The 22692-nt window shown below is 40.2% G+C and overlaps 1 protein-coding gene across 1 annotated transcript in view; it reads left to right on the top strand.

Moving 5' to 3' along the window:
- The first annotated feature begins 7487 nt into the window (after positions 1–7487).
- Positions 7488–22692, top strand: part of LOC127440580 (guanylate-binding protein 1-like) — a 29876-nt gene continuing 14671 nt past the window's right edge. The window contains exons 1-7 of the mRNA XM_051697266.1: positions 7488–7606; positions 11430–11620; positions 12562–12804; positions 13517–13794; positions 18837–19049; positions 19322–19427; positions 20879–21072. Coding sequence (XP_051553226.1) covers positions 7488–7606; positions 11430–11620; positions 12562–12804; positions 13517–13794; positions 18837–19049; positions 19322–19427; positions 20879–21072 — 1344 coding nt within the window. The remainder of the gene's footprint in view (positions 7607–11429; positions 11621–12561; positions 12805–13516; positions 13795–18836; positions 19050–19321; positions 19428–20878; positions 21073–22692) is intronic.

Genomic DNA, 22692 nt, shown 5'->3' with positions numbered 1-22692 from the left:
CCTTAGATCAGGAAAAAGCTTTTGATCGGGTAGATCACAGTTATTTGTTCAATTTACTTAAAGCTTTTGGTTTTGGGGAAGGTTTTTTAAAATGGATACAACTGCTTTATGCTGGTGCTTTATGCATGGTAAAAGTAGGGGGTGGGTTGAGCAAACCAATTTCTGGCCATTGAACCTCTACTTTTTAATATAAGAAAGACTTTATGTGGTTTTTCAATACCAAATGTGTTTCAGAATTCAAATATTACTCTTACTGCTTATGCTGATGATGTGACTGTGTTTGTTAATCATGGGCAGGATATTAATGCCCTGTCTGAAGTTCTTCAGTTATATGAGAAGTCTTCATCAGGCTTTTTGGGCAGGTCAAGATGCTTTACATTGTTTACCATCACTGCCAGGAAAGCTTAATTGGGGCAAAGACGGGTTAAAAATCTTAGGAGTCCATTTGGGTTCAAGTGATTTTCAAAAGTTAAATTGGGAGGGTGTAATGGAGAAAGTATGCACCCGATTGTCTCGCTGGACCTGGTTGCTACCCAAACTATCTTACAGGGGGAGAGTCTTGATTGTCAATAATTTGGTTGCTTCCACCTTGTGGCACAGATTTAATGTGCTACAACCACCTGCTGGACTAGTGCAAGAAGTCCAAAGAAAGTTGGTGACTTTTTTCTGGTTGGCACAACACTGGGTTCATTCCTCTGTACTCTTTCTTCCAGTACAAGAAGGGGGGCACAGTTTGGTGGTTATCAAGTCCAGGCTAATGACTTTTCGTTTACAAGCTGCCCAGAGACTATTATATACAGTGCATCCGGAAAGTATTCACAGCGCTTCACTTTTTCCACATTTTGTTATGTTACAGCCTTATTCCAAAATGGATTAAATTTATTATTTTCCTCAAAATTCTACAAACAATACCCCATAATGACAACGTGAAAGAAGTTTGTTTGAAATCTTTGCAAATTTATAAACAAAAATAAAATAATAATAAAAAAAAAAAAAAAAAAACATCACATGTACATAAGTATTCACAGCCTTTGCTCAATACTTTGTTGAAGCACCTTTGGCACCAATTACAGCCTCAAGTCTTTTTGAGTATGATGCTACAAGCTTGGCACACCTATTTTTGAGCAGTTTCTCCCATTCTTCTTTGCAGGACCTCTCAAGCTGCATCAGGTTGGATGGGGAGTGTCGGTGCACAGCCATTTTCAGATCTCTCCAGAGATGTTCAATCGGGTTCAAGTCTGGGCTCTGGCTGGGCCACTCAAGGACATTCACAGAGTTGTCCCATAGCCACTCCTTTGTTATCTTGGCTGTGTGCTTAGGGTCGTTGTCCTGTTGGAAGATGAACCTTCACCCCAGTCTGAGGTCCAGAGAGCTCTGGAGCAGGTTTTCATCAAGGATGTCTCTGTACATTGCTGCATTCATCTTTCCATTGATCCTGACTAGTCTCCCAGTTCCTGCCGCTGAAAAACATCCCCACAGCATGATGCTGCCACCACCATGCTTCACTGTAGGGATGGTATTGGCCAGGTGATGAGCAGTGCCTGGTTTCCTCCAGGCATGACGCTTGCCATTCAGGCCAAAGAGTTCAATATTTGTTTCTCATGGTCTGAGAGTCCTTCAGGTGCCTTTTGGCAAACTCCAGGCGGGCTGTTATGTGCCTTTTACTGAGGAGTGGCTTCCGTCTGGCCACTCTACCATACAGGCCTGATTGGTGGAATGCTGCAGAGATGGTTGTTCTTCTGGAAGGTTCTCCTCTCTCCACAGAGAAATGCTGGAGCTCTGTCAGAGTGACCATCGGGTTCTTGATCACCTCCCTGACTAAGGCCCTTTTCCCCCGATCACTCAGTTTGGCCGGGCGGCCAGCTCTAGGAAGAGTCCTGGTGGTTCCAAACTTCTTCTATTTACAGAAGATGGAGGCCACTGTGCTCATTGGGACCTTCAATGCTGTACCCTTCCCCAGATCTGTGCCTCGATACAATCCTGTCTCGGAGGTCTACAGACAATTCCTTGGACTTCATGGCTTGGTTTGTGCTCTGACATGCACTGTTAACTGTGGGACCTTATATAGACAGGTGTGTGCCTTTCCAAATCATGTCCAATCAACTGAATTTACCACAGGTAGACTCCAATCAAGTTGTAGAAACATCTCAAGGATGATCAGTGGAAACAGGATGCATCTGAGCTCAATTTTGAGTGTCATGGCAAAGGCTGTGAATACTTATGTACATGTGATTTTTGTTTTGTTTTTTATTTTTAATAAATTTGCAAAGATTTAAAATGAACTTCTTTCACGTTGTCATTATGGGGTATTGTTTGTAGAATTTTGAGGAAAATAATGAATTTAATTTATTTTGGAATAAGGCTGTAACATAACAAAATGTGGAAAAAGTGAAGCGCTGTGAATACTTTCCGGATGCACTGTAACAATGATAGTGCTTGGTTTGACACCACAGTTGTACTTTTGAAAAGAGCTGGTGGAATGGGACTTTGTACGCATTTGTTTCTGATGAAGCTAGAAGAGGCTGAGCTTACAGATCTTACTCCTTTCTACAAATCTGTTTTGGAAGCCTGGAAGGTTTTTGATTTTTCAAGATCACCTGAAGTACCTGCTGAGATGTGGCTGTTGGAGGAACCATTGTTTTTTAACTCATTCCTGCCTTCGATACTTTTATCCTCATCATTTTTACGTTCACGTTTACTGTCTGCCAGGTGCACAAAGCTGGGTCATATACTGCATACCAGTTTCTTTGGGCAAGAAAGCTGGGGTGAGGTCAACTCGACTATTACAAAAACTCACCACAGAGGTGCTTGGGGAACTGGATTTTAACTATAGTTCTTTCTTGGACAATCCAACTATAATTGATGAATGGAGAAAGGGATGTGAGTATTTTTTTCCCTCTCTGGTTGTAAGAGCTGCTGTGGGGGACTGGCAGGATGAAGAGGGATGTATACTGTCTTTTAGAAATCCACAAATGGATGACTTTGAGTCAGTAGGAAAGAAAGCCCTTTATGTCACCTGCGTAAAGGTGTCTAATTTACATTCTTTGGCTGGGGTTCTTTCAACGAGATGGACAGAAGTTTTTGGCACTGACTCTTCCCCTAAAGGTAGTTGGCGTATCCTGTACAAATGTCCGATTGACAAGCGGGCTGGTGACCTCCAGTAGAGGATTGTACATGGATCTATAGCTACAAACAGACATGTGGTGCATCTTGAGCCTAGTGTCAGTATGGGTGGTCCTTTTTGTTCAGAGATTGAATCTGTTTTTCATCTGTTTAAGATTGATGGAACTTTTTTCCTTGTTAACACAACTGGTTACATCTTTGAATCAGAATCAGAATGAGCTTTACTGCCAAGTATGCTTACACATACAAGGAACTTGTCTTTGTGACAGGAGCTTCCAGTACACAACAATACAAAAAACAGCAAAAAGACTTTTAAAAAATAATTAAAAGTGAATAAAAAATAGATAAATATTGAAAAGAAAAAAGTATATATAGAATACACTATATATATATATATATATATATATATATATATATATATATATATATATATATATATATATATACACATACACAAATACACACACATACACATACATATACATACATATACACATATATACACATATGAATATATATACATACATACACATACATACCCACACACACACACATACACATACGTAGTGCAAATCTAAATACAAATCGGTTATGTACAGTGCAAAGGAATGTAATGGCAGAAGAGGTAGGATGTGTAAAAAGACTAAGCTGTGTATTGCACATTATTTATTGCTCAATGGGGCAGTTTTATCTGTTCATGAGATGGATAGCCTGGGGAAAAAAACTGTTCCTGTGCCTGACGGTTCTGGTGCTCAGAGCTCTGAAGCGTCGGTCAGAAGGCAACAGTTCAAAAAGGTAGTGGGCAGAGTGAGTGGGGTCCAGAGTGATTTTTCCAGCCTTTTTCCTCACTCTGGAAGTGTATAGTTCTTGAAGGGGGGGGGGGGGGTGCAGGGGGCAACCAATAATCCTCTCAACAGTCCGAACTGTCCTTTGTAGTCTTCTGATGTCTGATTTCGTAGCTGAACCAAACCAGACAGTTATTGAAGTGCAGAGGACAGACTCAGTGACCACTGAGTAGAACTGTATCAGCAGCGCCTGTGGCAGGTTGAACTTCCTCAGCTGGTGAAGAAAGTACAACCTTTGCTGGGTCTTTTTCACAATGGAGTCAATGTGGGTCTCCCACTTCAGGCCCTGTGAGATGGTAGTGCCCAGGAACCGTAATGACTCCACTGCTGCCACAGTGCTGTTTAGAATGGTGAGGGGGGTCAGTGTTGGGGTGTTTCTCCTAAAGTCCACAATGATCTCCACCATTTTGAGCGTGTTCAGCTCAAGGTTGTTTTGACTGCACCAGACAGCCAGCTGTTTAACCTCCCTTCTGTATGCAGACTCATCGTCAACTCGGATGAGGTCGATTACAGTGGTGTCGTCTGCAAACTTCAGGAGCTTTTGGTGAAACCTTTTCATTTCAGTTGTTTATCTTTGGTCCAAAGTACACAGTTAAGCAAAAGAATGTTTTGGTTTTACTTAATTTCTTATTTGGTAATGCCAAATTAGCTATCTGGAAAACAAGGGAAAATAAGATATCAGGACAAGGTGCAGTAAATCACATTTTTATGTTTTTGGGCCTAATGGTTTCTCATCTTAGAGTGGAATATGCATATTACAAATTGGTTGGGTGTTTACCAATTGTTATGGAAATTTGGGGGATAAACAATGTCTTATGTACAGTTTGTGAAGATGAATTGGTGTTGAATTTTTATTTGTTTTTTATTTTATGATTTATTTTTTATTTGTATTATTATTATTATGATTTTTGTGATTATTATTATCATCATTACATTGTTGTGAACAAATATGATTGTTTATAATTGTTGGTAAAATAAAAGTGCGTGTTAAACCTCTCTCTCTCTCTCTCTTTTTCTTTTCTTTCTTTCTATCTAGACTCACTCGCTCGCTCACTCGCTCACTCCTTTCTCACACACTGCAAACTACAACTGAGGGTTTATAAGGCCTCTAAAGATGTGAATTGCAATTTTGCAATATATGTAGGAAATCATGAGCACTCACAATAAAATGAAGACTCAGTCATATCAGTAACCTTATAAAAGATGTTTTATTCTACATGGAGAGGGTCCGCACATGGGGGATGCCATGTTAGAATCAGATGACCAGCTGAATATTACTCGCTTAATCTCAGTAACCATCCTGTTATTTGACACTTTCACTGATTGATTAAAGTAATCATGACTGACTGAGAATATACATTTCTACAATGACATCTGAAACTGAAAACTATAGATTTTAAATGATACTGCATCCAAGCTGCTAGGTGTCAGTGTAAGTCCAAGATGACACAAAGACAAAAGTTACTGAGTGCACCTTTAATTAGGCCATCCCACATCATTCAACACAGTGCAAGGTAATTACAAGAAGGGGGGAAAGGAGAGAGAAATGTTTCAAAAGCAAAACATACACCCTAATATGCATAATTGGTCTTTAACAGTCAATACACCTCTTCTAATTATTGGAGATTCCAATTTGGCTAGAATTCCTTCTTTTGATGATGATAGAGTACAAATTGACAGTTACCCAGGGGGGAACTTTTTACACATTTCCGAAATTCTAGAGAAATGACCCTCTAATCCAGACACAGACACTGTAATTTTATCAGTAGGCATTAACAACAGGGGACAACACCCCAATAAAACCTGTATTAAACAACTGCAGGAGAGTGTGGAGAGTGTTTAGAACTAAATTCCACAATGCTATTATACATACATCATTACTAAATTATTCAGAATTTACTGCCACGATCACAGCAATCTAACCTTGAAATTCTCAATGAATACATTTATAATCATTTTCAGCCTCTTCAAGGATTGAGTCCACTTAGATTTAACCTTGTGCAACCCTGCATCCTCATGCGCATACATTATATTTTGCCTTTGCTATATGCTATGCATAATTTCATTTCATTTAAACTTACGGATCTCAGTTCAGGACACTCTGAGCTGTCAGTAAAGGGTTAAACTTTCAATGCCCAGAGTCAAGTGACAAAACAACATGGCACCTAATTAGATTTTTACATTAAAACCTGTTTGAGCCAAAAGACTAGAGTCTCTAGTTTCACCCAATATGCCATTTAGTTTTTTATTTAAAAAACATTGTAAGATAAAAGTCAAATAATTTTTATTTGTATAGTTTCAATAGTTTTTTATTTGTGCTTTTCCCAATACACATTGTTCCCAGACTTGGGGAGTAACAGAATACTTGTAATGGTGTTACGTAATCAGGATACAAAAAAACAGTTAACTGTAATCCCTTACAGGTACATTAAAAACAAAGTAATCAGATTACAGGTACATTTTGTTAAAAATGGGAATAGTAGCAGGATTACAATTTTTTTATTTAAAAGCTCTGTTTTTAACAGCCGGTTCAAGCATCCTCTCGTGAGATACTGAGAAATTTAATTTGTTGCCCAAGAATGTATTTTTTTGCAGTTGCTGTACGTACATCTAAGGCTGTGTGGCTGTAAAACAGATTAAATTGTTGTGATGTTTGCAGGTTTGTTTGCTGGTTGACTTACAAATGAGGAATACAACAGATGCGATTCATCCTAAGAAGGCAGCAATTGAGATGTGATGTAATACAAAGTTGCAAACTGCTCAGAGATGCACAAGAATAAATCACACACACACACACAAAATAAAGCTTTATATAATATATAAATATAATATGTATCAAAACATCCTGTGACTTTTTTTTTTATACAATAAATCAACTCTTTCACTTTTACTTCCATATTCTTCTTCTTATGTGTTTTGGTGATTTGCATTCTTCGAGCATATCCCCACCTACTGGCCGGGGCTGGTCAAAGGTGTAGATTTATAGTAATATAGGGCTTAAAAATTGATCTGTTTCTCACCCACACTTATCATATAAATTCTGAAGATATGAATTTAACCACTGGAGTCTTATGGATTACTTTTATTCTGCATTTATATGCTTTTTGGAGCTTCAAAGTTTTGGTCAAAATTAACTTGCATTGTGAGGACCTACAGAGCAGAAATATTCTTCTAAAAATCCTAATTTGTGTTCTGCTGAAGAGAGTAAGTCATACACATCAGGGATGGCTTGAGGGTGAGTAAATGATGAGAGAATTTTCATTTATGGGTGAACTATTCCTTTAAATGGGGTTGATACATTTTCTATAACTGCACAGCTAATAGTTATCACTTTATCATGATCTTGTTGCAAAGTTTTGAAATATAACAACAACTTAATCAGTGACATGAGGAAATAGTTGTATATGCAAGCATTTTAGAGGCATTCATGTGGTAACAGTGGTAAAAGCAGACTTATTGACTCTGGACTGTTTAATTATTGCAAATAATCCATTGATAGTAAATTTTTCCTGTGGCCGAATGTTTAAGGGGGATGAAAAACACGACACCTGGATCTTCTGTCTGGCTCTTCTGCTCAGCAGCACTCTGGTGTACAACAGCTTAGGAGTCATAGACAATATGGCACTGGAAAAACTGCAGTATCCTTTCAACACAGAGGGGAATTCACAAAAAATGAGCCACTTAAAGTTCTGTTATTTGCACATGCTGACTGCGCTGGTTTAGATTCACTAGGAATTATGCAGATGTAAACAATCCTAAAATCTGTGCTAAAATCTGGACTAAATTGTATGTCTTCAGAACACTTGGAATATGATGCATGACTTGCATGGACTACTTTTATGATACCTTTGAGTCCCTTTCTAAGCTTTAAAGTGAGTCGTTGTCTACTGCTGTATTCAAAAGATGGACCGGGATATTCATTTTCTTTTTTCATTTTGTGTTTCGCATAAGAAAGAAAGTCATATGGGTTTGGAACGATATGAGAGTGAGTACTTAATGAGACTTTGGTAGAATAATTTCTTTTATATAAAATTCTATTTACTGCTCACTTTCTGCAGGCGGTAATAGCACAATATTAATTGCACTGGGCACATAGCACATAGTTTTGTAAATAAAGCACAATCTGAGGCCAGTTGACTTAGAGAGGTGGCGTGTTTGCACATGAAATATCCTGATTTCCGTCAATAGCTCTCCTTTGTGCATTCAAGATTGCATGAGAGAAGCTCATTCACAATGGCTTGCGCTTAAACCCTGCAAAGGAAAAACTGAATGCGCTAAGGAGAGGTCAAAAGTGTTTGGAATGAAATAAGGGTGAGTAATTGAAGACAAAATTGTCCTTTATTGGTGAACTATTCTTTTAAACTAGATTGGGAAATAAGACACCGGTTTTTGCACTGAAACCACCTGCCTAATATTGTGTAGGTCCCTTTCGTGCCACCAAAACAGCACCAACCTGCGTCTCAGAATGGCATTCTGAGATGCTATTCTTCTCAACACAATTGTACAGAGTGGTTATCTGAGTTACCGTAGACTTTGTCAGTTCGAACCAGTCTGGCCATTCTCTGTTGACCTCTCTCATCAACAAGGCATTTCCATCCACAGACAGGGTATCCGCAGGTCCTTAAAGTCTTAAATTTACTTTTTGAAATGTAAGGCCATAAAAAGTCTTAAATATCTTAAATTACAAGAAGTCTTAAATTTCGTTTGATGAGGTCTTTTGCGGCGTGAATAGAGGAGAAGCTTAAAACAGCAGAATCTGCGCGAGTAAAAATCATCTCTCTCTCGTGCGTTTAGCAGCTGACGCTTGAGTTTAGTGTGAGCACGCACAGGGAAGTGCATTTTTACTGAACTTACGATGTTACACATGTATAAACATTCATAAACCCGTTAATCCGAAATGCAAATGCCGTTATATTGCGTATCTAACACTGTCGCTCCTGCTTAAAAGCAACAAAGCTGTCAGTGTTAAAATTTGCAAGCACGCAAGGCTGGAGCGGTCTTTTGACGCCTTTCAAATCGTTGCGCTTCCTTATTTTACACTATACCTTTGACAATAATTGTAAAGCTAACAGAACTACTCAGCTGCAGCGTTACACCTGTTATATCTCTCATCTCCATCTCTCGAGATCTAGGGCTGCCAGCGTAATTGACACTGTTCTCACGCTCTCACGCCACATGTCCCTTTTCTCACGCAGTGATAACGTCGCGGAGCAAAGGGGACACTGACAGCGCACGGACAGACAAGACAGAGCAAGCTGCATGATGCTGTGAGTTATTCAGACCAATCGGGGGAAAGCAGCAGCACAGCGTCTCAGTTTCTCTTTCATAATTTAATCTGTTAACATTTTCAATACATCTTGTCAACTTTAAACAGCAATTTTTAAGGTAACTGATATTTGAGATATTTTACTCAAAAATTTAAATTGTCATCACTTACCTTCATGCTGTTGCAAACCTGTATGACTTTCTTATTTCAGTGGATATCAAAAGGAGAAATTAGGGAGTTTCAGTCACCAATCACTTACATTGAATGAAAAACAAGATGCAGTGACAGTGAATGGTGACTGAGACTAAACGTTTTGCTTAACATCTCCTTTTTTGTTCCATGGCAGAGAAAAATGAATTCAGACTTAAGGGTGAGCAGTGATGACAGAAATTACATTTTTGAAAGAACTGCCCTTTAACTACTTGTTAAAGGTATCTGCCAAGAAAAAAAATATAAATGTTATTCAGCAGATGCTAGACCTTATTCGCAGCAGCGATATCTTTGATGTTTAATGACAATGACAACAAGGCTGTGCGGTATAGACGTACAGTCTCTTCGATGAGATGTACTGCAGTTTAAAGTGTTTTTGGATCATTCTGTGTACAAAACATTGAAAAAATCTTTTCAAGGACACTCAGTAGACAAAAAACTCCAGACAACATGAGTTGTGGAAAATCAGATGGGATATTGGAGCTTTTTACAGATTTATACTGTGCATACCTTTGAAGAAATGGTAAGTCTATCCCTCACAGCCTCGTTTCAATTCCCATTAAAAATCAAACATGGCGCTACTGTGAATAAGGTCTATAGACCAATCCTCTTATTTACAAAAATGTCAGCACATGCGCAGTAAGTGGTGGCAGAAAGCCCGTTGATTGTTGTGTTAGATTTGACAGATTAGAGGATTAAATGAAAGTATGACACAAAACCATAATAAATACAAACATGTTCTTAGCGATACAATTACTATAATGATATGAGTTAATAACAAACATGTAATCATGTTCGCTATAAATTTATGCTGCAAAGTCATGAGTTGAAATGATCTCCTCAGTCCAGTCAGCTCTGTTGATGATCTTGAAGCCACAGCAGTCAACGAGAGCCCTCGGAATAATTTTTCAACAACGTAATCCAATAAAAGTTTATTTTTTATGCATGTTTTGCCACCACTTCCGTGTTTGACATAAACGGTGACGTTGCCAAAGCATTGGTCTAATGTGTCATATCTTGCTAGAAAGCAAGTGACTAAAGAGAAGGGTCAAAATATAGGCTACATATTTTAGGCTACATGCATTCTTAATGATTTCATTTAGAGTTTTAATGTTGAATTAACTTAACACATAAATGCACAATAAAATATATATATAAAAAAATAAATAAAACATGTCCAGATACATTCAAGTAGCCTCAATGGTTTTGTATTTACCAGCTAATGAATTAATGTTTTTTTTTTTTTTTTTTTTTGCGAAAGTGGTCTTAAAGTTTTCTTAAGTTGCCCTTAAAAAGTCTTACATTTCATTCCTTCGAACCTGCAGAAACCCTGACAGAACTGCTGCTCACCAGATGTTTTTTGTTTTTGGCACCATTCAGAGTAAATTCTAGAGACTGTTGTGTGTGAAAATCCCAGGAGATCAGCAGTTACAGAAATACTCAAACCAGCCCATCTGGCACAAACAATCATGCCACGGTCCAAATCACTAAGATCAAATTTTTTCCCCCATTCTGATGGTTGATGTGAACATTAACTGAAGCTTCTGACCCGTATCTGCATTATTTTATGCACTGCACTGCTGCCACACTGATTGGCTGATTAGATAATCTCATGGATGTTTGTTGGTGCCAGATGGGCTGGTTTGAGTATTTCTGTAACTGCTGATCTCCTGGGATTTTCACACAGGATTTTCATTTGATGGAAATGCCTTGTTGATGAGAGAGGTCAACAGAGAATGATCAGACTGGTTTGAACTGACAAAGTCTATGGTAACTCAGATAACCGCTCTTTATAATTGTGGTGAGAAGAATATCATCTCAGAATGCTATTCTGAGATGTGGGTTGGCGCTGTTTTGGCAGCACAAGGGGGACCTACACAATATTAGGCAGGTGGTTTTAATGTTGTGGCTGATTGGTGTATTTACTAAATGATATAAATTAACAAGCACACAGTGCAATTCCTCCTAAATGCAACTGCCTGTAGTTATGTGACAGAGCTGAGAGAGCACATCCATGTGAAGTCGGTGAGAAACAATAAGGATGATTCTGCAGAATTCATGAGTGTTTTTCCAACTTTTGTCTGGACTGTTCGTGATTTCACTCTGGAACTAATAAAGGACGATGAAACGATCACATCTGATGAATATCTGGAGGGAGCTTTAAAACTCAAGACAGGTAAGGGAAACTGTATCACATATGTACATACTATCACTGACACACTCTCCTTTCACTCACTTCTGTAGTTCTATAATGATGCTGTATCAAGCAGACTACAATGACATTGAAATCCATTTGTCTGGTACAATAAATTAATAATAAAATAATACTAAAAATAACTATTGCACAACAAGTGAAGACAGTGGACAAGAAAGCTGATAACTGATTAATCTGCCTATATACTTTATTTATAATTGTTTTCACATTTTAGAATAATAGTAAAGCCATCAAAACTATGGAATAACATAAATGGAACTATGGGAATTATGTTGTGACTAAACAAAATCCCAAATAAATCAAAACTGTGTTATATTTTAGCATCGTCAAAATAGTCACCCTTCACCTAGAATTTGCAGAAATGTACTCATACAACACCAATTATACAACACCTAGTATAAAAAAAATAAATAAAATAAAATATTTGGTGCATAACATGGGACTTCGAATTATAAACAAGCCTGAAATACTCTGGGGACTCTTTTTACATTTGTGCCCTTCAAGATGCTCACACAAACAGAGCTGGGATTTACAACATGTTACAATATAAACACTAAAAGGGGAACATTTTCATATAACAAAAGGATCATTAATTCATTAACAAAATGGCATCACCATCAGCGATTGCATGTTATAATTGTCCAGTTGTGACTCACTGATGGCTGATTCACTGTATGATTCACTGAGAAAGAGACTCTGATTCAAACTGCCAACCTGAGCTCCTAAGTTCAAACCCGTTTTGTGAATCTTTTTGACTAATGTATTAAAATGCCCCTGTTCAAAAGAGTCCGAAACCACATATGAATGCACAAAAAGTTTTCCCAACAACCAGAAACATTTTGTTTCACACTGTATATTTAAAATTGTTGCCGTTTTACTTCTCATTTATTTTTTATTTAAAGGCAGTTCACCTCAGATTGAGCAGTATAACCTGCCCCGCCGCTGTCTGCGGAATTTCTTTGCGGTGAGAAAGTGTTTTGTATTTCCTCGGCCTGCTGGAACGAAGGAGATGAGAAGAATGGAGAAGCTGACTGAAGCAGAGCTGGATCCAGAGTTCCTGCAGAAGGCAAAACATTTCTGCGAATACATCTACAGCAGTTCAGAGTCGAAAACTGTCACGGAAGGTCGCACAGTCTCCGGACCTGGTCAGAATCTGTACCTCCCAGACCATGTCATTAAAAAAAAAAAACTTAACGTACCATAGCATTTAAGTAGTCTATTTTTCTATTCTATATTTCTAGACAATTTTCTGGTCTATTTTTAATTAATTGCAAATTTTATGACAGTCATTAATGTTAATGAATAGAATACAACTAGCATATAGTTTCACTTACAAGATTAATTTGTATGAGAAAGCTGAGAGCGCACAGTCACATATGTTATTAACAGATGTTTTTTAGAAATGTTTTTCATGAAACTAACAGAAAATGAATAAAAAAAAAGCTACACACGATTACTCTTGATTAAAACAAGCTCAAATACAACATGCTAGTACAGTGTAAAGATTTTTAGATGATCTTCACAGAGTGTCTTCTCTGCAATTTGTACACGAATGTGACTTGTGTGTTTTTTTTTGTTTTTTTTTCACTCAATATAATTTTGACCAGGTGTGACATATTCAGTTGTAACTTTATTTCCAGAATCTACAGTATCTTGTTATGAACGTTAGATCTTCTTTTTGGTGTATCTTTTAGATGTTTCCGAATAGCATTATTTCTGAGTACCTAAAACCAAAATCTTTAAAGAATGAAACTGCAGAATTTCATGACAGTCTTAGATCACTCCTTAATGAATGTGATATAAGGAACAAATGAAAGGCTGAATAACCGATTAAAAATGTATCTTGTTTTTTGGCAGTTCTGGGTACTCTGGCTGAGGTGTATGTGGAGGAAATCCGCAGAGGAAATGTTCCATGTCTGGAAAAAGCAGTGGTGTCCCTAGCTTGGATCCATAATGTCCAAGCAGTGGATAAGGCCCTGCAAACCTACAGGACTGAGATATTCAGTTTAATCCAGATTCCAGTTGATCCAAAACAGCTGTCTAACATCCACAAAAGTGCAGAGAAGAAAGCCATTGAAGTTTTCATGAGCACATCCTTCAACGACATAGAACATATTTACCAACAAAAGCTTGCGGTACCTGCAAACATATCAGTAGGACAGAGAGAGACAGACAGAATATTATAGAGACAGAAAGATAGAAGAGTATAGTTAGTGATTGTTTTTCACAGGTTTGAAGGTATTACTCTCATTTATACATGCTTTTGAAAAATGAAGGAAATTGGTGTGCACGACCATGATAGTCATGATAGAATATTTAAGGGATAGTTCACCCAAAAATCAAAATTCTCTCATGATTTACTCACCCTCCTGGCATCCCAGATATGTATGACTTACTTTCTTATAAAGAACACAAATTAAGATTTTTAGAAGTATATTTCAGTTCTGTAGTGAATGGGTGCCCACATTTTGAAGCTCCAAAATCCACATAAAGGGAGCATAAAAGTAATCCATATGACTCCAGTGGTTAAATCCATGTGTTCAGACACGATATTATAGGTGTGGGTGATAGATAAATATTTAAGTCATTTTTTTATCATAAATTCTCTTCCCTGCCCAGTAGTATACACGAAGAATGTGAATCAAAAACAGAAGAAAGTGAAGGAAAAAGGACTTAAATATTGATTTGTTTCTCACCAACACCTATCATATCGCTTCAGAAGATATGGATTTAACCACCAGAGTCGTCTGGAGTACTTTTATGATGGTATGAGGGTGAGTAAATGATGAGAGGATTTTCATTAAGTGTACATCAAGGAAAGTATCCAAAATAAAGGGGAATCTGGTATCCTCACTGTGTATGGGGCTATGTGAAGGCGGGGAGTGAAGAGAGAGTAAGTTCCAGGTGTAATGGGCTGGGTCCGGCGGCCATGATGCAGTCCCATCCTGGATCCGTGGCGCAAGGTGCGGTGACTTCCTCAGAACGGCTCGACTTCCCTGGGGTTGTGGTGTGCAAGGGAAATGGCGGACCGGCCTCCCAGCCCGTCGGCTGGGATGCGTGCTCCAATCCTTGGCAAAGCATCAAACTTGCACCGGACTCTACCCACTCCATTCCTGGATCTACGAGGATGCCAGTGTGTGCGCACAAGGAGATAGAAGCCAGCTTCAGGAGGAGAGGCACACTCTATGTTTTAATGGCAGCGGTGATGAGGCTATATTCATATCAAGTGTGCCTCATCATCTGCTGCCCAAATAAGGCTTTTAAATTTCACCACTCCTCTCCCCTGCCCACTCCCATTGTGAGCCTGGCTAAAGGATGGCCCTCAAAGGTGAGGTGACAATGACAAGAGGGAGGGGCATGTTGTTCTGCCACAGACCCTACAAACTTTCTTCATGATATTCTTGATTCTTTATAATACTGATCTGGTAGACATCTTGCACCACCAACAAACCAGCTACTAGCTCATCATACTAGCTTAAAGTCGTCAAGCTGGTGTATCGATTATAGTTGCTGGCCCAAGCGGATCTGACAGCTTACGGTGGTCAACGTCTCGGTTACGAATTTAACCTTGGTTTACATGCCTGTGATTTGCGTGCATAGGAGGGGAACACCCAAGCACCACCTGCCAATATGTAATTGCTGTGATTTTATGGGGTTTCAGAGATTGTTACTACTGAGAGGAGCTCCCATAGCATCTGACTTAAAAGCGAAGCTTATTTTTGGAACAAGGAGCAAGTTCTTTGACCAATCAGTGGAGACCTGGCTGAGCTTGTAGGCAAGCCTGGACCAGCTACCATGTGCCAAAAATCAGCTTGTCCCCCTTTAACCAGCTGGAACATTGGTGGTTCAAGGTGGTCCCCACCAGATCATCAATTAATTGTTTCTGAGTATATCAGTCTTCTTTGGCTCACTCATCTTTATGGAGTTTTAATCAAAAGTTCAAAAAGAGATTGTTTATCCATCGTGTGACCCGACTTGATCAGTACCTTCAAATTTAAAGCCTGAACGTCTCAGTAACAAGTGTAACCTTGGTTCCCTGATGCTGCATCAGTAGCTGACGCTATGGAAGCTCCTCCCAGGAGTCACGATCTCTGAAGCCCATGTAGAATCACAGCAATCTACTGGCAGATGGTGCTTGACACTCCGACCCTTGTGCACACATCATTGGAGGCATTTCAACCAGAGCAAAGCACCATTTTGTCAGGATATTTTGACTGAAGGGAGGAGCAGTCTCTTGGTCCCTTATGAGCAAGAAATCAGTTGTGTGGCAAAGCTACGTGGCGTCTCATTCCCTCCTTTTAGGGAACTGAGGTTACACTTGTAACCGAGACATTTCCTTACAAGTCTGTAACGAGTTTCACAGCATGGGCGAGGAGGCAGGAACCGGCTGAAGAGCAACGTAAACTTTAATGACAGAACATAACATAAAAGTGCTTTGCAGCAAATGAAACAAAGACGCACACACACGCACAACACGTGCGTCTCTTGCTCTCTCCCGAACTGGTGTCCCTGCCCCTCCTTATCTCTCACCCGCTGATTGAACAACTCTGCGCCAGGTATCCCACTCCTCCACCTCCAGATTCAGGCTAGGGAAACCTCCGACCTGACCTACTCCCCCCTTCCTGGAGGGGAGGTGTTGCCCTTTCAGCCGGCCTTCCCCGCCTCTTGGGAAACTAAGAGAGAGACGAGGGGAGGGAGAGGGGAGAGAGAAAGAGCAAGTGGGAGAGACAGAATGAGAGAGAGAGAGAGAGAGAAAGTGCCTTGCCGGTCCCTGGACACACTGTCACCTGGTCCTCGGCCAGCTGGGCAGTGGTCCTCTGCGACGCCGGTCGATGGCACTGGACATCACCTCCCGGCAGATGGCAGCAGCTCCTCCGCCCCCTGGCAGACGGCAGCGGGCTCCTCCGCCTCCTGGCAAACTGTTCCAGTACCACCGTACCATACCTTCTCGCCGTTGCGACCCTCCAACATTGACTTTGAGGGCCAAAAGCTCCAAGTGCATAAGCTGTGCTTGCACACCAATTCCTCCATTTATGCTAACAGCAGTTAATTGTCAAGGTAGTTCAATATGATAGTACACTGATCAGCCTCAGGGGAGCCAGCACCACATTAAAATATTTGGTAAATGTGCGAAGAGTCAGGGACAGACAGATGGGAAGGACCTCGAACTAAAACACCACCCACTCTCAAGAATGACCTGTTGCAAAGGGCTATCTGTACATGAAAGTACGCATCCTTTAGGTCCATTGACACAAACCAGTCAAACGGATGGACATTAGACATATGTCTCTGAGTAACCATTATTAATGGAGACTTTCTGAGTGTCCAGTTCCGTCTTTCTTGGCGACCAGAAAATAACAGCTTTAGAAGCCTTTCTGTTTGTCCCAAACCGGCATGCTCACTATTGCACCCTTGTCAAATATAGACCGTATTTCTAGGTGTAAAATCAGTGTCCCGCACTGTGACAGTGGAGGTCACAAAGCCATTGAAGCGAGGTGGCCTTCTCTGAAGCACAGAGCCATGCACGACTGTGCTTAGTACCCAGCTGGATACCCCGGATGACTGCACCATGTGTCTGCACAATGAGTCAATGGACACAGCGTCTCCTCCCTGACTGCCGGCATTAGCAATTGTGTTGGGGTATGGCAGCCTGAGGACACATTGCCAACAGCAGTACAAGCAGTAATAAGACTAAAATCGTGTTCTTGTTCCTGGCATACGTTGGCGGGGAGAGCATGAGAATCGTTTTGGGACACGGAAGTGTCCACAGGCTTTAGTGCCATTTTCAAGGTCCACGGACCATCAGGAACGCTTTGCTCACCCAGAAGGAGATTTTCTGTTGGGACAAGGTCCTGAAAGCACAATTTTCTTTTTTGGCCACTGCCATTGCGGATTCACCATCAGCTTAGTCTCTGGTGAAGTACCAGTGCTTCAGGAACACTCTGCTTCATGGGACACTGCCTTAAAGAAGACCACAATTGAGCCGCCTTTGCTGCAGTGGTGCCTCGGCAAGGTGTCCAACTGCTTCTTGGCTGACTGGAATCTCTCTGTGATGGCACTCATTGTGCTTTCAAAGAGTCCTTGCTGCAACACTGGAGTGTCAGATAACCCATAGATATGGTAACCCATAGATATGCCGATGGCCTGAGCTGCGATCTTGGTAGCCTGGAGTGCTAAGTCCATGCAGCTCAATATAGGACTCGGGGTCCTTTAAAAGGTCCACTTGGTAGACCTGCTGAACTGCCATTGTGTGCAGGGTCAACCAGCCTAGCCCATCACAGTATAAGCCTATCTGACCAAAGAGGATGTGAGCCAACATGGCTTGTACAGAAGCACCAGCTTAGATTTCCTCACTAGTCCAGAGGAGGAGGGCACAAGTGGGATGCCACAGCCTCTTCAACTGGGGAAAGCTCTAAATAGCCTCTCTGCTCAGTGCTATCAACATTATTAAGGCTGCAGCACTGGAGACATACACTCTCGCTGAGTAGGGCTATGTCTTAACCAGCTGTTTGTGCAACTCTGGGAAGAACAGCACTGGGTGGTAGGACTTGGGAGTCTTGCCGACTCAGTAAAGAGCATTCATTGAGTTGAGATGCTCTGGTGCATTGGGTATGGGCCAGTTGAGCTTAAGTTTCTAAATCGCCTACGTGAGAACTTCCATCAACTCAGCATCAGAGGCTGCTCTGGCCTGGTTTTCCATCCTGCAGCCGAGTGTAACCAGGTTTCACCATCAGAGACCTCCAGTGATATAGCATCCGCCTTGTCATCTCTGCCAAATGTGATTGAACCATGCGCATCAACATTGGGGCGCAGATTGTCAAGGTCATACTGAATACCTAATACCGACCCTAACCCTAAGTTGAAAAACTGACCCGAACGTATAGCAGACCTCTAACTGCTCGCTAAAGGTCCCATCACAGCATCTCAGTGAGGCTGAAAGTTTGGCCTTTGACTTGGTGATTTAAACACCAATAGCTGTGGGTCAGTCATTGAAAAGCTGTCAGTCACTGACTTAGTGTTTTTGCATTCTGAAAAATCTGAACAATTTGTCCAATAGGTTATATAGACTTTTTCCCACAATAATACAATTATATACAGTATGAAAATTGTAGCTGTATACAGTACCTGTACATGTCTAATTCACTCTGTTTATCCCTCTCACTTTTGCTCTCTGCAGGAGAAGATTAAAAAAGAATATGAAAATTTGTGTGAAAAGAATAAGGCAGCATCTGTGAGTAAGTGTCAGAGAGTTCTGCTTTGTGTGTTTGAGCCACTGGAAAATGCCCTCCGTGACAGATCGTATTTGAAACCTTGTGGATACAGACAGTACAGAGACACATTTGCACAGCTGGCTGAGGAGTACAGATCACAAACACGCACACAAATAATGGTACAAATTACACACACTTATAAATATGAACACACACTGATGAATACTTGCATTTATTATTATTATTATTATTTATCTTGAAGTCAGTCACTGAGAACAGTACTGATCACTGCAGATAAAAATATTTGCTAAAGATGGGCAAAGATAATCTAAGATCTTGGGCAGATAATTAACAAATAAAGTGATTGTCATAAACAAGGTAAAACACATTTAAGATAAACTGACTGAGACCTAAAAAAAATTATATGTAATAATGTGTGTGGTTTCTACAGAGTGAGGAGGTGTTGAGTAAATATTTGGAAAAGAAGGAGGATTCTGGAATGATCATTTTAGCTGCTGCTGCTGAATCTCTGACTGAAGCGCAACACCAGCAACAGGGTAAAAATCAGATTCACACTGAATATATGCATTAATGAAATCTGACTGTACAGATGTACATGCTGATTTTTCAAGCTTCTAAACACCGTCCAAACAACATGCCGGTTAATCTGTGAATAAGAAAGTATGTGTTTTTTAAAACCTGTAGTTTTATACATCAGGACATTTACAAATCATCTGGTCCATACCAGGTCCAAAACATGAGGTATGGCTTTTGATTAATTAACTGGCATATAATATAATTAACTGATTAACATTTTTAATCAATCAAATTAAACAATCGAAAAAAAAAAAATTATTATTATTTATTTTTTTTGCTGAGAAAAGCTACCAAATGATGATTAATTTGGACAGATGAAAAAATGACTGAATTGAAGACATTACAAAAAGTGGCTTTTAAAGTAATATGTTTGATATGTTTCCATATAGTTGCCATAGTTTACCACTAACCTGCTGTCTACAGCAATTAATTCAGCAATTGTATATCAGTCTGAGGTAGGGGCCGTTCACACAAGACCCGTTATTGTATTCCATCTACAATATTTTTCTATGTACGCATGCAGATCATGGCTTTTAAATGCAATAAAAATTTTGGAAACCTGTAATTGGATACCAATTTTCATAAATGGCTATTTACAATGCAACTTATTAGCTGCTGAAATTGACATTTTTAGATTGGCTCCTGGTGGCCAATTTGTGTTGATTTTTCAAATCCACATTCCAGCTTCTTTGAGGAAACGGTTGCAGAGTTCTGTAGTCTTTTACTTTAAGTGCCCACTATGGGCAGAATTGGATGAAATTTAGCATGCATTCTTAAAATGTCTTTGACAAAGTTTACCTAGATTAGTTAAGTTTTGACTTTGCATTTTGAAGATAAAGTTTGAAAATGGGCCAAACCCAATCATTTTATTTGGCTTATAACTCTGAAGTGCTATGTCAAACCTTTTTTTGTTTGTTTTTTTGTTAAGAAGATGCATATGGGCCTGTAGATTGTTTATACCAAGTTTGTGTGAGTTGGACACAAATCTAGGAGTTTGAAAAAGTAGATTTTATGAAAATTCTGAATATTAGGAAAATTCGAATTAGCGTAAAAATTTTAGTTAGGAAAATAAAATCGGAGATAAAAAATCTTGAGACCCCTGCGTTCAGTTCCAATCTGTTGCGATCTAGCTGTTTTGAATGCAAAAACATCCTGTGTGAACAGCTTCATACTCATTCTCTGCTGCTCTTTAAGCTTGAATTGCTCTGATAGTAGGAAATTCCCTTATTACTATTATAATTAATTTTTAACCCACTCTTTATTACAACACTCTTGTTGGTTTCATTGATGCACAGCTCTCCAAGTTCTCACCAGAGCACAGCATCTCAGTGAGGTTGAAATGTTGGAATTTGACTTGATCATCCAACAGCTTGATTTCCTTCATTTCCTCTCTGTCTGTCTGTCTCTATAGTTGCAAGTTTACAGAAGGATGTTTTAGAACAGATGCAAAAAGGTCTAGAGGAACAAAACAAGTTACTGCATCAGATGCTTTATGACATGCAAAGAACCTATGATGAGCATGTGAAGCAGCTCATGGAGAGGATGGAGAAAGAACAGGAGAGAACGAGGCGAGACAATGAACGAGTGATGGATGCTAAACTTAAGGTAAGTAGTGGGAACACGTTGTCTGTCTGTCTTCATGAAACCCTAACACCCCCCTAAAAATAAAAAAAAATGATGGTCCTGGTTAGAGACATTAAAATGTAGTCACCCTGCAACACATCTTTGTTAACATCTCAGGGAAGTATTTCCAAAAATGCAGTTTAGTGTTTTATAACACTATGTGCCAAATTCAGACTTTCATTGGGCCACACCCATGCCCATATGGTCAAAATGTCATCATCGTTTTTGCTAATAAACTGTTTCCATCAAACACTAGAAAATCTATCTCAGCCTAGCATATGGGTTTCAAATTTTATGTTCCCCTTGTGAGGGAAACCCCTCCTAAAATATAAAGGAAACACTGTTGATTAAAAATATATATATTGTGGTTAATCTGATTTTTATTCTTTTAGAACACAGAACAAATATGTCAAGTACACTGTAAAAAATGTCCTCTTAGATTAACAGTAAAATACTGGCAGCAATTTCACCAGCAATTTACTGCAAATATACTGCACACTTAATGTAAAGCTCAAATGCAGCTTTTTACTGTATTAATCAAATACTGACAGCTACTGTTTTTCGAAGTGCAAGTAAAATACAATTCGGATGCTTTATTCTGCCTTCCTTGCAGTCACTCTTCGATCAGGAGGTGAATTCACCGGTGGGAAGAAATACATGGACACAGAATGTCACAAGCAGTTCTTCGATTTATAAAAAGCAAGCAAGGGTTTTATATGGTTCTTGTCACACAAGTTCTGGTTACACCCATTACCTTGAACTTTCTCAGTCCTCCATATATGGGGTTGTTTCCTCTCGCTTACAGAAGTACATTCTTGTCAAGTACATTTTGTGCTCAAGACAGTGCCGAAAACATACAAAGCAGATAAGCAAGCATCAGCATAAAAAGGTCACATTGTTCCATCTGAGGCCTTTTTCTCACATTGCCCTCTTTTGTCTCGAAGAGACAAGTGCCTCAGATGGCTATTCAAAAGTCACATCCTGTTTACCTTATGTTCTGTCTTTTACATGTGCAGTCCCCTATCTCCTCTCATTCTGCTCTCTCTCCAGGTCCCGTTCCTGCCCCACGCAGACGAGGAGGACTTCAGCCACGGAGACCAGTTCCCCGGGTGTGGGAGGCGACACCTTCCCCTATACCAATGCCCCGCCGCTCTCCCTCTCGGGGGGGGGGCGCCCGCCGACGCAAGTGCGGGCGTAGCGCCTGGGCCGGCCTGCCGGAGGTGCGGAGACCCGGGCCACTTCCGAGATCAGTGCCCTCTGATGGAGCTGGGGACAGTGGTACGGGTCTCTGACCTCCCACAGGCTGCCCCCGACTGGGCCAGAGCGTGGGTCCTGTATGAAAATAGGGAGATGTGTGATGTGCGATGCTCTGGCAGGGGAGGCGGAGCCGGGGCCATCCTCGACAGCTCCATGTCATGATGACGAGAGAGGGGGAGAGGCTGCAGCCCCTCCCCTTCTCGGGGATTTCCTGACGGGGATTTCCCTTTGGAGCAATCGCGAGACAAAACCCTCAAACACGCCTTTGACCAAGTGAGAGTCATCGATGGTCAATGACTCCAGCCTGACATCACACTTTCATACCCCTATTTTGCAATTATAAAT

Source organism: Myxocyprinus asiaticus, chromosome 5, assembly GCF_019703515.2.
Source record: "Myxocyprinus asiaticus isolate MX2 ecotype Aquarium Trade chromosome 5, UBuf_Myxa_2, whole genome shotgun sequence".
Taxonomy (NCBI): Eukaryota; Metazoa; Chordata; class Actinopteri; order Cypriniformes; family Catostomidae; genus Myxocyprinus; species Myxocyprinus asiaticus.
Note: the sequence above shows the minus strand (reverse complement) of the source record. Positions and strands in the feature narration are given on the sequence as shown.